General features: G+C 41.2%; 1 protein-coding gene and 1 long non-coding RNA gene across 5 annotated transcripts; one reads left to right on the top strand and one right to left on the bottom strand.

Annotated features, from left to right (window-relative positions):
• Positions 1-466: 466 nt before the first annotated feature.
• On the bottom strand, positions 467-11271 carry grk5 (G protein-coupled receptor kinase 5). 3 transcript variants are annotated; one of them, XM_067483562.1, is made up of 16 exons: positions 11043-11270; positions 8513-8602; positions 8316-8428; positions 7114-7191; positions 6898-6995; positions 6712-6804; positions 6518-6581; positions 5339-5479; positions 4383-4573; positions 4262-4299; positions 2710-2799; positions 2232-2440; positions 1991-2128; positions 902-1039; positions 689-820; positions 467-607 (listed from the first exon to the last, which is right to left on the bottom strand). In XM_067483562.1, exons 1-16 carry the CDS (start codon positions 11092-11094, stop codon positions 518-520), a joined length of 1755 nt encoding a protein of 584 aa, XP_067339663.1. In that variant the 5' UTR covers positions 11095-11270; the 3' UTR covers positions 467-517. The 3 variants fall into 3 exon arrangements, with proteins under 3 accessions (XP_067339663.1, XP_067339662.1, XP_067339664.1); XM_067483561.1 differs by having other exon boundaries at positions 470-610; positions 11043-11271; XM_067483563.1 differs by lacking the exons at positions 8316-8428; positions 8513-8602 and having other exon boundaries at positions 470-610; positions 11043-11269.
• On the top strand, positions 494-6689 carry LOC137103323 (uncharacterized). Of its 2 annotated transcripts, none has more exons than XR_010911464.1 (3): positions 494-625; positions 6033-6190; positions 6454-6689. It is a non-coding gene; the product is annotated as an uncharacterized lncRNA (long non-coding RNA). The 2 variants fall into 2 exon arrangements; XR_010911463.1 differs by lacking the exon at positions 6454-6689 and adding an exon at positions 6309-6446.
• Positions 11272-13362: the final 2091 nt, after the last annotated feature.

Below are 13362 nucleotides of genomic sequence, written 5' to 3' on the forward strand. Positions count from 1 at the left end.
ATCATTGCATGAGTATTTATGTTCTCTGTGAGGCAAATGCTAACCGCTCACTGTCAGATGGTTTAATTTGAAGGATTTTAAGATTCTCCGGACTCTCGTGTCATATAAAACACTTTTAAGAAAAGGCACATTTAATATTTATAAACAAATTACACACAGTCCCTTCTTATACTGCAAAATTCATTTTCATAAAACCATGCCGCATGCCAACCTATTTGGTGGCTGAAATTAGTTTAAATGTAAGAATTCAGCATTCTTTCTTCATGTTTGTAGTAAAATTCAAGTAGCTGACAAAAAGCTGCATTTAAAAGTCGCGTTGGTGCAGGAGCACAACTCAAAACAGTTTTAAGGCCATCAGTTTTACCTGAGGTCAGATAAATTGTGTCTTTATATGCAGGATGGCATCACAAGAAATGTGCTGTGCTGTGATTTATATGCCTTAAAAAAAAAGCTGCTTCCATTGTCCTTTGTTGCAACAGTGTGTGTCTTTAAAACAGTCTCTGTGCTGGGACGTCCCTTAGAGGGTGGTGCCGACCAGTCCTGGCTTCATGCAATTTCCATTGGACACCAGATGTTGTTTGGCTTCATCTGATGAATCTGCAGGCTGCTGCTAGAGGAGAGAAAAGTAGGTTAAGCTTTTGCAGCTATACACATACTGTACATGCTCTTTGAAATAGGAGACTCTTACATGTCTGCGTAAGAGTCTTTTCAGCAGGCTCCGTTTGGGGCTCCCAGGTGCCTGCGACAAGTCCAGGTCTGGTGATCGAGATCCCTGAGGCCCAAAAATATTCAGCTCCCTGAAACATCCGGTCTCTATTATCTGCAAAGGGATGAAAAGAAAGGAAAAAGTAAGAGTGTTTGCAGACTCAACGGATGTGATAGCGTGATAGCGTGAACATACCTCGTTTTGCCAGGCTATAGGGACACTGCCTGTGTTGAACTTGGAGTAGAAGGTGGCGTCAGTCTGGTCCAAAACGACTCCCTTCACTGTACAAAACTCTTCAATGTCTTGCACGTCACTGCAGTACACCTGTCTGGGCTAGAGGAGGAACAGCAAATCACAAAATGCACTGAGCACAGACCCAAATTCCCCTTCTGTGTTTGCTTGTTTTGCACATTGCCTGTCAAGAGTTTACAAAAGTTTTAAAAAGTACATTGACTCCAAAAAGCTACAGCCGCTGTATAAGGTTTTATTCAGCATACTTAGAGAGTTGATCCGTTAATGTACAGTAGTTAATTGATGCTAAAATTGTATTAATAAGTGATGTATGAGCAATTTATAGAGTATTGCCAACCATTCAAAAAACCCTTAGTTATAACAAATAACCTCACCAAAAGCAGAAATTCGGTTTACTAATCCTTTAATAATGATGCTATAAGGACAGGCTGTTAGACACTGACCCCTGTGCACTCCTGTGTAGTACCCCCAGACTGACATTTGTAGTGATTTTGCATCTTTTAACTAAGGCTCTGTGGGCTTCAAACTATCATTGTGAACTGTTACGTATAAGTGAAAAACATAAGAGTTATGGGTCACCACATGCTGCCAAAGCAACGTGATCTTTGTAATAATTTGTAGTGAACCATGCATGATCCCAGTCACCTGAGGAAGAGTTTCTCTCTTGGTTTTTCTTTCCAAATTACACTAATGCTTAAGCATCACAGTCCTCATTGTCTGCACTGCTGACATCTTTCCCACACATACGTGCGAGGACGTCACTTACATCAGCTGGGTCTTCTCAGCACTTCTCTACATGCATCAGCTCACGACTGGATCGTTCTGCTTTAGTTATGCATGTCCACATATGTATGAAAGTATTTCCTTTCATTTGTCACCTGCCAGATCAATTAATGTTGTTCAGAAGAGCCAGGTCTTAAGATTTTCCAAAGTAAAAGCTCTGCTACTGTTTGTACCACATCTCAGACGGGTCACCACACGTGAAAGCTGCATGATCAGAAGGCAACAAGCATCAATTGTTTGGTTACTTACATTAGGTTTAAATGGAGGATCAACAAGTCCTGCCTCCAGCATCCTGAAGTTGATATTTCGGAAGAAGGGATGCGACTGTACTTCTTTGCCATTTGATCCCTGGCAGCCCAGCCTCTGTTTTGGGTCTTTGGTCAGCAGCTGCAATACAGTGAGGAAACGCTTAATTTGCTAAATTAAGGAGGATCGAATTGTACTGATTGAGTCATGAAAGTCGTATGTTGAGCAGTTTGGATGAACTCACCAAAGAGCAGAGTTCTTTCACCATCCTGCTGAACTTGTCATTGTATTCCTCCTGCTCTGTCTGGATCCTTCTCTCCATCTCGGGGGGTTTAGGATGCTCTCCTCGGTCCCTGAACGGGGGCTGCCCCGCCATCATTTCGTAAATCAGACAGCCGAGGCCCCACCAGTCTGCGCTCATCCCATAACTCTCATTGCTGATCACCTCGGGAGCTGGAATTGGGATGTAAATCAGAAGCAGACTGATAATTGTGCAACCAAGTAGTTGTAGATGTGAAACATCTCAGTATCTACAAGATACATTGAAAGTATTATTTCTAGTAACGAATTTGAGTTTTTCCAATACTTAAATGACCAAACACCTTCGAGATAACTAGGTTTGACTACTCTATCTTTTGTTTTTGCTGTTTGGTCAGACGTCCAGTAAGACCTACAGACTTGAGTTTGTCTCAAGATCAGTGTGACCTGCTGTACATACATACCCATATAACCCAGTGTGCCCACCCTGCCCCGCACCAGACCCTTCCCCTTCAGCCTCACAGCCAGACCCAGGTCAGAGATGCGGATGTGCCCTTGAGGTAAAAAATAGGAAAAACAAACATCTAATTAATTGATTTCATGGTTGATATTTGCAATATGAATTCCTTCAGTAATTGCTCCTGCTTCTTGAAACCAACACAACAAGTATCTGACAACTGTGAACTGTCAACCTTTCCTGCAGAAAATATATACTGATACTGAAAGCTGCAGCTCTGAACACTGTAGAAGCCACAGCAGTCAAACATAACAATGCAAATCATTTGCAGTATGTTCAGCGGAGCAATAGAGGCAACACTGTAACATGTGAAGCATTGCATCATGGGGCAGATGTCCGCAAAGTTTCATCACGTTAGCATGTGTAGTTTTAGAAGTGACAGCCCATAAAACAATGAAGTTTTCAATTGCTATTCACCAACTCTCCAGCAGATGGCAGCCTGTCCAAAGGAATCTATACAAGGCCTCTATACACCAATGAAGTGTTGGAAGGATAAGTTGACAAAAATATAAGCCCCCACCTTAGCGCCCCCAAAGTGGAGAACCGATGTGGAATCGGACACGCGTGGTAAGACTACAATATGGAAGTGAAAATAAAAAAATATATTTTTTAGAAGTTACAAATCAAGTTCTCTAATTGGCCGCATGGTGGCGCTAGAGAGCTCACACCGTCATGGGGCAGCTGTACACAAAGTTTCATAAAAATATCATGTAGTTATTGAGATACAGCCGTGTGAAAATTGCTCTCATAGACGGCAATGCAAAAAAAAAAAATCATACAAATATTCATAACAATTATCGTACATCAGTTATCAGCCCACAGAGTAATAAGTCATCTGTCCTAACTGTATTTAGTAGCATGTCTAAAAACTCTCTTAAGAATTGTAACTGGACACACATGGTGGCCATCACTCCCATATAGACTTTCCATTAAAACAAATCATATTAATATTCATAACAATTACAGCACATTAGCTATCAGCACATAAAGTAATAGCACAGGTCTCGCAAACAGGCTTAACATATTACAGTTGGAACCATGTTTGTAGCTGTTAGCATTTAGGACCAGTAGCACCATAAAAAACGTACGGATGAATCCGCAATAATAATAATAATAAAATTAAATACTGGAAACAACAAGAGTGAGCAATCACATTAATTACTGAGGAATGTCAATCATAGGTTCCATCAATGAAGGAACAGGTCAAGAGGTTCCTTAAAATAGACACCACACCTGATTCCCACAAGCCTTCCACTTCCTTAAGCTGCTTTTTTTTTTTTTTTTTTTCTGTCAAAATATCATCAGCTCAGTTTCCTTCTCAGGTGGTTGAGTGGTTGTCACTCAGAACTTGATCGCTTATCTTTCCAATGATTCCGACTTGTTTCACAAGTAAAAATAGACTTGCCATGTTCTATCTGCACCGTGTGAAATGTGCACTGGTTCAGTTATTTATGGCTCCACTAAAACAAAGATAAGAAGACAATTGAGGCCAAACTTACCGTTGTCATCCAAGAGAATGTTTTCTGGTTTCATATCCCTGGAGGATCAGACACAACATGTGAGTCTGGGCCACGCATACTGTAGATGAGATGTGATTTAAGAGTATGTGTCACCACTCACCTGTATAAGATTGACTTCTGGTGCAGGTGCATCAAACCACAGCAGACCTCTGCAGCATAAAAACGTACTCTCTCTTTATCCAGGCCAGGTTCTCCGATGTTATAGATGTGAAACCTCAGGTCCCCGCCGCTCATCATGGTCAAAACCATGCAGAGGGCGTGCTTGGTCTCATAGGCGTATGCCAGACTCACCTAAAGAGAGAAATAAAAACCATACTTTTGGTAAATGTGCTTTTCAGCTCTAAGCTCCTTCTGAAGGTGGACATTTGTAAAAACAAAAAAGCGGTTTTCTGCACTTCCTCCAAACGGTCGGCTCTGGTGCTTCTCCGATTAAGGGCAGAAAAACGTCTGGGAAAAATTGTTTGCACGGTTAAAGGCAACAAATAGATCAGGCTGGCCCAGACTTTTCCTTTTTAACACATTAAGTTTTATTTTGTCAAAAAAAAAAAAAAGTAAGTCCTTAAAACATCGGGATCGTACAGTTTTTAGATGATGTTAATCACAAAGGAGCAAATGCTGCAACTATTTTCTGCAGTGCACTGACTTTACTGTATATGTATGCAGATCTAAGAGCAGTTTATTAGAAAAAGCATTTAACAATTGAGCTATTGTTCGTCAATATTTCATTTTCTTGTGAGTATTTGTAGCAGCGGGATTACTGAAGTAATCCAGAGTGTGTGTTCATGGTAAAGATGGGACAGGTAAACTGGTTTCACTGTGTGTTCAATGATTTGTGGACAACGCTGCGACTCTACTGCGTTTTGTTACTGCGAATTCGAATTTAGTTTTGGCTGAGCAGATAATACTTGTTACTTGGACCCGTTTTTACGGAGCTGGCCTTTTTTAAAGTATGTTGGCGGTAAAAAAAAAACATTACCAGACATGTGGTTTTTATGGGTAAATGCTTATTAAGCCATTGGAGAGCCGGCAGAAAATAGGGATTTAAATTAATCTCACCACAAATCGACTGTCCAGGTCTTCCAGGATCTGTTTCTCGTTGAGGGCCATGTCCTCTCCTCTCCTCTTCTTCACATGGGTCTTTTCCAGCTTTTTGCAGGCGTACATCATACCTGTGGCCCGCACCTGACAAGCCCACACCTGGGGGAGAAAACAAAGCATTAACAGTAAACTGTGGCAACTTCAGCTTCAGGGGCTCCAGTTAAAACTGAACAGTTTCAAAAAGGAAGCATGTGTTTGAAAGTGGCAGCTTTGTAAAAAACCTTTATATTAGGAAACTTTTAATTATTCCAATGATGATTCCAATCAACGCCACAGTGGGCGATTAAACGCTGCTTTATTCCAAAACGACTGAATCCTAATTTTATCACCATGCACCAAAACAAACTCCACAAATTCTCCCCGTCAAATTTGATCTATTCAAGTCTGAAAGGAGCTCAGGCTCAGAGGAGGGAGCAGCGTTTCTGGATCGTGGTCGTTCCTTTGCACAGTAGTGTTTTAATGGACAGTTGTGGCTGCAGTTCAGTTCTTCCCATCAGTTGTGTGAATCTTTTTTTTTTTTTTAAGCATTACACAGCTTAAAGACATTTTGCTCATTGTCTTGTATGTTGTCGTCCTTTTTATTAAAATGTATATAAAAATAGGGTTTAAATTATTTAGAAATGATTGGCTTCCCTGTTTCTGTTCTGCGCAGCATTAAACCTATGAAGTGCAGGTGAAGGCAGAAATCTCTGGCACAGATATAGGATCTCGCAGCGTGAGCAAATGAAAGCAAAACCATCTGAGCGGATACCAGAGGAAAAGAAAAACATCTTGGTGATGTAGTCACCTGGAAAGTTTTTCGGTTAACAGGTGTGTTTTGTAACAAGGTGTTTGACACTATCAGTTGTGTTGTGCTGAATGATGTTGGTATACAGCAAATAACCCCGTAGAAACCTATATAATGAAAACAGTCCATCATTACTTTTAGCACATGAAGTTCAGGCAACGTGGAGTCCTGAAAACGATTCTGATGATTCGGATTCCTAAATTGGACGGCACAGTGAAAAGCCGCCAACACGAGCTGAGTATTTTAAAACTGCTAGAAAAGCATGTCGTGTCCCTTCCTCCTGCAGTTGGCTGGTACGATGCCAAGTGAGGGCAAAGGCAACAAGAAGTGTGACATGAGTGTGGCCTTACCTCTCCGAACCCTCCTTTCCCCAGCAGTCTGTACTGTCTGAACGCCTGCTTGGTGATCGGCTGCCTTGAAGGGAAAGACAGATTTGTTCAGTGGCTGCAGTGGAGTGCGTGGGCTGCCAGCAGACGACCCGGCGACCCAACTAACCAATGGTCTGTCCTGCATTGCATTTTCTTTTTGTTATTGTCACACTGACCTCTCCAGCATCTTCCACTGTAGAAAACGATCAAAAAACAAGCTCTGCTGGTACTGGATGAAGGGGGCTCCACTGAGGTATACGTGTAGATCTCTGATCCGTGAAAAAGGGAAGTTGGTCACTATTTACTAAAAACCTGAGCAAGCTTCTAACCGGAAAGAGCACACAGTATGTATATGGACTCACTCTCTGCAGTCACGAAAGACATCTCCACAGGGATCGAGCTCTAGGTTGTCGATGCAGCTCTGTTCATGCTTCATCGCAAAGGACACGTACTGATTGGACTGAGGGGACACAAACGTGAAGTAGGTCAAACAGCAGCAGGGATCCGTTTTTGTTATTGTTGGAACATTCAGTTAATTCACTAAAAACGTGGACGTGTTTCACATGTAGTCATCAGACCTGTCTCATCAGAAATCTCTGAATGATGCTGACCCCAAATTCTTTCCTCTCCTCGTCTGACTTTGTCTCAAAGGCGTCCTGTGGAAAAAGGACACGAAAGAGAAATACTGTACATGTGCAGAAATGGAGTCAGTTCTTCAAGTGTTGTAGGCCATCAACAGGCACTTTTCAAATGTTATCCATTCCTAACTTCACACATGATGTCACCGTGTCAATAAACCAAACTTAAACTGAAGTTTTGGTTAAATGTTAATTTTGATACAAGAACGTAACCATTAAGCTGCCGAAATCTTTGTTTTAAGATCTAAGATCTGTAGGTGGACTGGGTTGACAAGTCTGCCGCAAAGGTGCCCCCACTGCAAAGTGTCCTCTAAGACGCCCCTACTGTAGAGCAAAAGTGCTTAGGTGCCCTCTGGGGTGACCCCAGCGTAGTGCACCCAACTCCACCAGAGCAAATGAAGACGAGGCATTGCCCTCTAGAAGGGATCAGGTGGCCTTGGACAGCCTGAGCCTGCCATCTTAATATAGTTAATATCTGTCAGTTGTGTGACCTGGTTTGTTTTATTTATTGGTGCTGTTGACCTCTATTGTCACCCAGAAATAATTCAAGTGGAACAGTGCAGGTCACAGATAAATGAACTGATCCAGGTTGCAGATTGATGGACATTAACCATGAGTAGAGAAGACTTGTCTGTCATTTTGAAAATTAGATAAATTTGCAGCCATCGCAGTTTAGGACCTCATTTACAGTAAGTCCACAGTCATGGATTTAAATCTATTAACATTAAAATCATTGAGGCCTGTAATGTGAATTATTCGGTCTCCATTTAAATGTTAGTCCGGTTTCACTTTTAACCTCGAACACGTTGGTCTTTGACCGGTGGGAGGTAACTGGCTTACATGGAGGAAACCGGAAGCACGAGGGGGGGAAAGTGCAAACTCCATGCAGAAAGGGCACAGCCAATCGGGGATTTGAACCAGGAACCTGTGAGAGAGCAGCACAAACCACTCCTCCACCGCGCTGCTTACATGCAACAATGAAATACAATATTTCCTTCTCTTTTTTTCCTCCCACCTTGTTGTGACAGACATGTCCTACTCGAACGGCCACATTTAAATATTTACAGAGATGTTCAGAACAGTCGTTCTGTAAATTCTATAAGTCATATTTTCCATGTAAATCTGCAGAGTTTAGATTGTACCAAAGCATCCTGGAGGGATATGTAGCTCTGCAGATCAGGCTGACTCCGACAGAAGAGCTGAAATAGTTTCTTGCCGATAGGCTGCTTCACACATAGACTATAGTAGTCTCGTTCTGACGGAGAAAATAAAACATGATATGAAATCATTTAACACACTGTGACATGTACTGAGTTATGAAGCGCATTGCTGCACACACCTATGGCCATGGCCAGGTCCGCACACTGACTGATGTGAGGAAAGCGAAGCATCTCCTTCCATTTATAGCTTCTGCCTTTACTCCCTCCACCTGCACACAGTGGCAACAGTTGGACAAGCATTGGTGCAAGGAGCAAAAGTTCTGCATTTACTTTAGAAGTTAGTTAAACTTTATTAAATCCAAACGGTTCCCTGGGAACAATATACACAGATTACAGCACAGACACACACATTATAGTCTGATGAATTCATTCATCTAAATAATTCCTTTAAATCCCCAGATGTTAATAGAACGTTATGTTTTAAATGCTCTCAGTGTCGACAGCAAGGTGCATGGTACCCGAAACCAGTCTTCCCTAGTTCAGAGTTGGTATGAGGAACCATTAAAGCCAGTTTCTCTTGTGATCTGGTGGAACATCTCAAAACAAATGAGCTTAACTGGCAACAGGTCAAAAAAAGAGCAGCCCAGGGAAGTAAGGACGGGGCGAGGTGCCTCATTCTGTGCAAGACTACGTGGGGAAATACTTCAACAACGGAAGAGTAATTGCAAGTAATTGGGGGACAACACCACCTACAGCTCACAGATAAAAGATCAGACAATCTAGAGAGTTCTCTGTAGCAAGGAAACAAGGCCAAAAACCCTTAATGAAGAATGGTGATCCTCAGACCTTCAGGCCCACTGCGTGGGCTCAGGAACCCCTCTGAAAGCAGCTGCTCGTAATTTAGTCTCTTTGTTCCTCACAAATGTTAAAACCCTAGCATCCAAAGAAACAACCATATATGAACAAGATCCAGAAGTGCCAGCATCTTCTCTGAGCCTCATGAGGTGAAGTTAATACAACTGTCCTGTGGTCTGACAAGTCTTTTGGGAAGTCGTGGATGCTGCATCCTCCATGCTAAAGAGAACATTGACCATTGAACACAGTCTAAAAACCAGCATCTGTGATGGTTTGGAGGTGCATTGTTGCACACAGTTTGGGTAACTTACACATCTGCGAGGGATCCTTGAATATTGACTGACGTCTACAGGTCTTATCTACAACATCTGCTGCCATTCAGATGACATTGTCTTCAGGGAAGACCACATTTATTTGAGCAAAAAAAATGCCAAACCACATTCTGCAGGTCTTATAACAGTGTGGCTCAGTAGTAAAAGAGTCCAGGTGCTAATGGGAGACAGTTCAGATCTGTCACCCATTAAAAACATTTGTGCAATAATTATAAGCCAAAAAGACCAAAGAGGGCCTGAAATCCTAATTTAAGAAAGAACATTATTGGTTTCATAGCTAATGCAGTGGGTCTCCTCAGTTCTTATAGTGTAAAAAACAGGTGATGCAACACAGTGGTAAACATGCCCTTGTTCTATTTCTTTAAAAGTTTGCTGGCATCACATTTAAATTGGCCAGTTTCAGCATTAAAATGTTTGCTGTCTGCTGTAATAAATCAAATTGGCAAAGGGGTCGACAGCTTGAAGCTGCAGCATAACGACTCCATAATGAATTTGAGATATGTAATATGATTTTTTGAAGATCGTTTCATCTGCTTTCAACGACAAACCGCACTTTGTTTAAAATAATCATCCATTTTGAAATGTTCACTTTTTGGAGTATATGTACTTAAAATGTGCAGACAAACCGTTCCTGGATGTGTTTTACACTGCAAATTAAATATTACATCACCAGATTTGTAGATTGAGCATCACTTGACAAAATAAAAAGTAACCACAGCTTTCGGACTAATGTAGTGGAGGAAGAAGGTGATGAATTAATTAAGGGATCAAGTAAAGCACAAGTATCTATGTATTTGAGTACAGTATGTTTATGTTCATATACTGAACTTACATTCAACAAAAAGTCAGACAGGACAGTGAAAAGTATTTCAGGTTGTTCTGCTCTGACAATGTGACCCACATTAACCCTGTGCCGTGTCCTGCTTCATCGGGTTTCACACAATAGTATGTTGCACTGCAGCCAAAGATCTATTAATAGCTCTGAGAACAGGTAAGTCAAGTCTGTGGGCCCACATTACTCTGCACCTTACGTTCAAACATTAAGAAAAAACAACATCCATGCTGTCACAAGATTGCATGTAAATAACGTTGCTATTTCTTCATACATCCATTCAGACGGACTTATAAGTAGAATGGAAACTGTTGCTGTGTAAACCTTAAAACCAGGTTGAACGTAACTAGGAGAAACGTGCAGTCAGTGCAGTTCTGCAACTAATCCGTGATCTGTGTCATCATCCACATTCCTCACCGTTTGACACCGTGTTGTTTAGGGAAGTCACCATCCTCCAACCACCCAACCACGACAAGTGTCAAGTGTCACTTGTGAATCGGACGAGGATTCAGTTGTGAATGGTGAAAGAAAGGTCAAATATCTAGAGTTTATCTAGAGCTGCATGCGAAACTTAGACCCATTTATTTTGTTTAACTGTGCGAATAAGAACAACAACAATCGTTTGCATGTCACCCTGCTGCTGTTTTGAAAGGGTTTTAGAAAACCACCACGATAAGAGAAACGTCTTACCTTCTCTGGCTTTAATAAGAGCACTATTTGCCACCATGCTTTCAATCTCCATTGTCAGGTGTGTGTGTCTGTGTGTGTTCTAACAGCTGCTCGTGTGTGTCTGTTCCAGCCCGCAGTACATCAAGTCCTAATGCACCGACAGTGATCACATCCGAGCTCATCAGCAGCCACAATAAATAACAATAGTCCAGTTGGTTGAGATGCAGTAATGAGGTGTGTCTAACCTTCAGTCCTTGTGACTCACTAATCAACGCAGATGCAGGTTTTTGCAGTTTTTGTATGACGGCAGAGTCCAACAACCACTCCCCTCATAACAGAGGCGGGACAGATTCCATAAGAAGCCTAATGAACTGTTTCATATTTAGATTCAGGCTTGTGCATAAGTGACAGTTCTTTATAGAGCAGCCATTTAGTTCTTCGATTGCCATAACTTATTGGACAATCACGGGTGTTTTAGCATTTTCCTCCTGATAAGCACAACACTGGGACAGCAAAAAGGGGGGGTTGGGTCACACTGGTGCTGGTGTATGAAGGAGGTGTGTGGACGGGTGAACGAGGATGCAAGAGGGGAGGCTGGGATGGAGATGGAGCGAGATCCTGGAGGACTGAGTGATGGTGATGGAGGAGTTTGATGAAGATGAGACTGGAGCTGTGCTGAACATAGTCGAGAACCTGAGGAGCGCTGATCTGATGAGCAGGAGTGGAGACGAAGGCAGAGAGAGCAGCAGCTTTAGATGCGGCAAGAGGTGATCGGATCAGTGAGACCTGTGGAGTAGACTGAGGTGCAGCGGGAAAGAAACGAGCTCCAGCAAAGGGCGAGAGAACAGAGGTATGAATACAGTGTTTCTAAATAGCTCTCACTTAGCTTTACTTTCACACTACATGCCACATTTCTGCAATTCTGCACACTTGGAAATTCCCTTCAGTTCAGTCAGGTTAACGTTACCTTCGATCATAGGTCAAAGTAGTGCAACAAACCAAATCTTTCATTGGACTCTCTGCCTGTCTAATGCACAGCTCACTCCAACTCCAGCTCCAGCTACTGTGATCTCGATATGATAAACACTTTAGATATTGGATGTTTCCAAGTAAAACTCTGCTGATCAATACATTCAATAACTACTGATTTCTATATGTAATAATTAAAGTGAGAGAAATGAACCTGGGACATTGTTGGAACTAGATTGGAGACATTTAATCATTTGGTTGTTTGACAGATATTTAATCTGCAACCATTTTGAGAATTTATTATTCACTCAAGTCTTTTTACTAACAATTAATTAGTTTTAGTATTTCAAATGTTTTCCGCTTTTTCTTTTAACAAATTGTTAAAAGTTTGTATTTTGGTCGAATACAGCAAAACATTTGACAACGTGACTTCACAAGTGAGGAAATTGCAATAGATGTTTCCCTCCATTTTCTGACATCTATCGCAAAGATACTTATCTGAAGATTAGCCATCATTTCTGTTTACAGGGTTCAGACCCTTAAATTTAAAGAGACATGTTTTTGCACCCTTAACCTCTGTCACCATCACTAAAAACATTCAAGCACAGTACAAGTAGATATTTATTGACATGTAGTGGAGTCTCTGCAGGTATTTTTGCAGCAGGCTAAATGCTGCCACCTGGTGGCCACAAAACGCCCCCGCAGTTTGTCTCATCACACTTGCATTTCGTGTTGTGCCAAAACCGAATTAAAACTTATCTCTAGTTGTTAATTTACACATATATAACAAATTCCACACGCACTGTTCAATCTCCGAGCATTTGATTTCTAAATTTGTAAATGACAGTTTCTGGATACGTGTGTTGCTATGGTGTCCACCTTTAGTTCATTATTCCCATCGGATATCATGACCACTAGAGACTTTCAGCTGCGCAATAAATATTCATAATGTATAAGTGTCAGTATAATACACAGATAAAAATGGACTGTGGCATATTTCAGTTTTATTAGTTCACTTTTCTAGTGCACTTACCTGATTCGGAGGTTTTGCAGCGTTAACCCTGAAATAAATACAATTAAAGCAACTGCAATAATGAAATCCAAGCATCTTGGGTTGGTATTTCTTTAAGAATTAAAATTAAATTGTATTGTACAAACGCATGAATCCCTGCCTCTGCCTCAGATCTGTCTTACTTATTCTTTGGATTTTTACCTCCCCCCACTGTTTATGTTTTTTATGTTTATGACTATTTGGATTTAAAAATGTTAGAATATATAATACACATCAGTTAAATATTGTACATTTCTTACAATGAACAAACATTTTATTATATGACTATAAACCTTTTAAATGATTATATATTACATTCAA

This window comes from Channa argus, chromosome 18 (assembly GCF_033026475.1).
Source record: "Channa argus isolate prfri chromosome 18, Channa argus male v1.0, whole genome shotgun sequence".
In the NCBI taxonomy this organism is placed as follows: domain Eukaryota; kingdom Metazoa; phylum Chordata; class Actinopteri; order Anabantiformes; family Channidae; genus Channa; species Channa argus.

Coding starts and splice junctions, on each gene's coding strand:
- grk5 (XM_067483561.1), bottom strand. CDS start 11,094: ATGGAGATTGAAAGCATGGTGGCAAATAGTGCTCTTATTAAAGCCAGA. Junction 6,805..6,897: donor GTCTTTCGTGACTGCAGAGA/GTGAGTCCATAT, acceptor TTCACGGATCAG/AGATCTACACGTATACCTCA. Junction 2,800..4,261: donor CATTCTCTTGGATGACAACG/GTAAGTTTGGCC, acceptor TTTTACCTCAAG/GGCACATCCGCATCTCTGAC.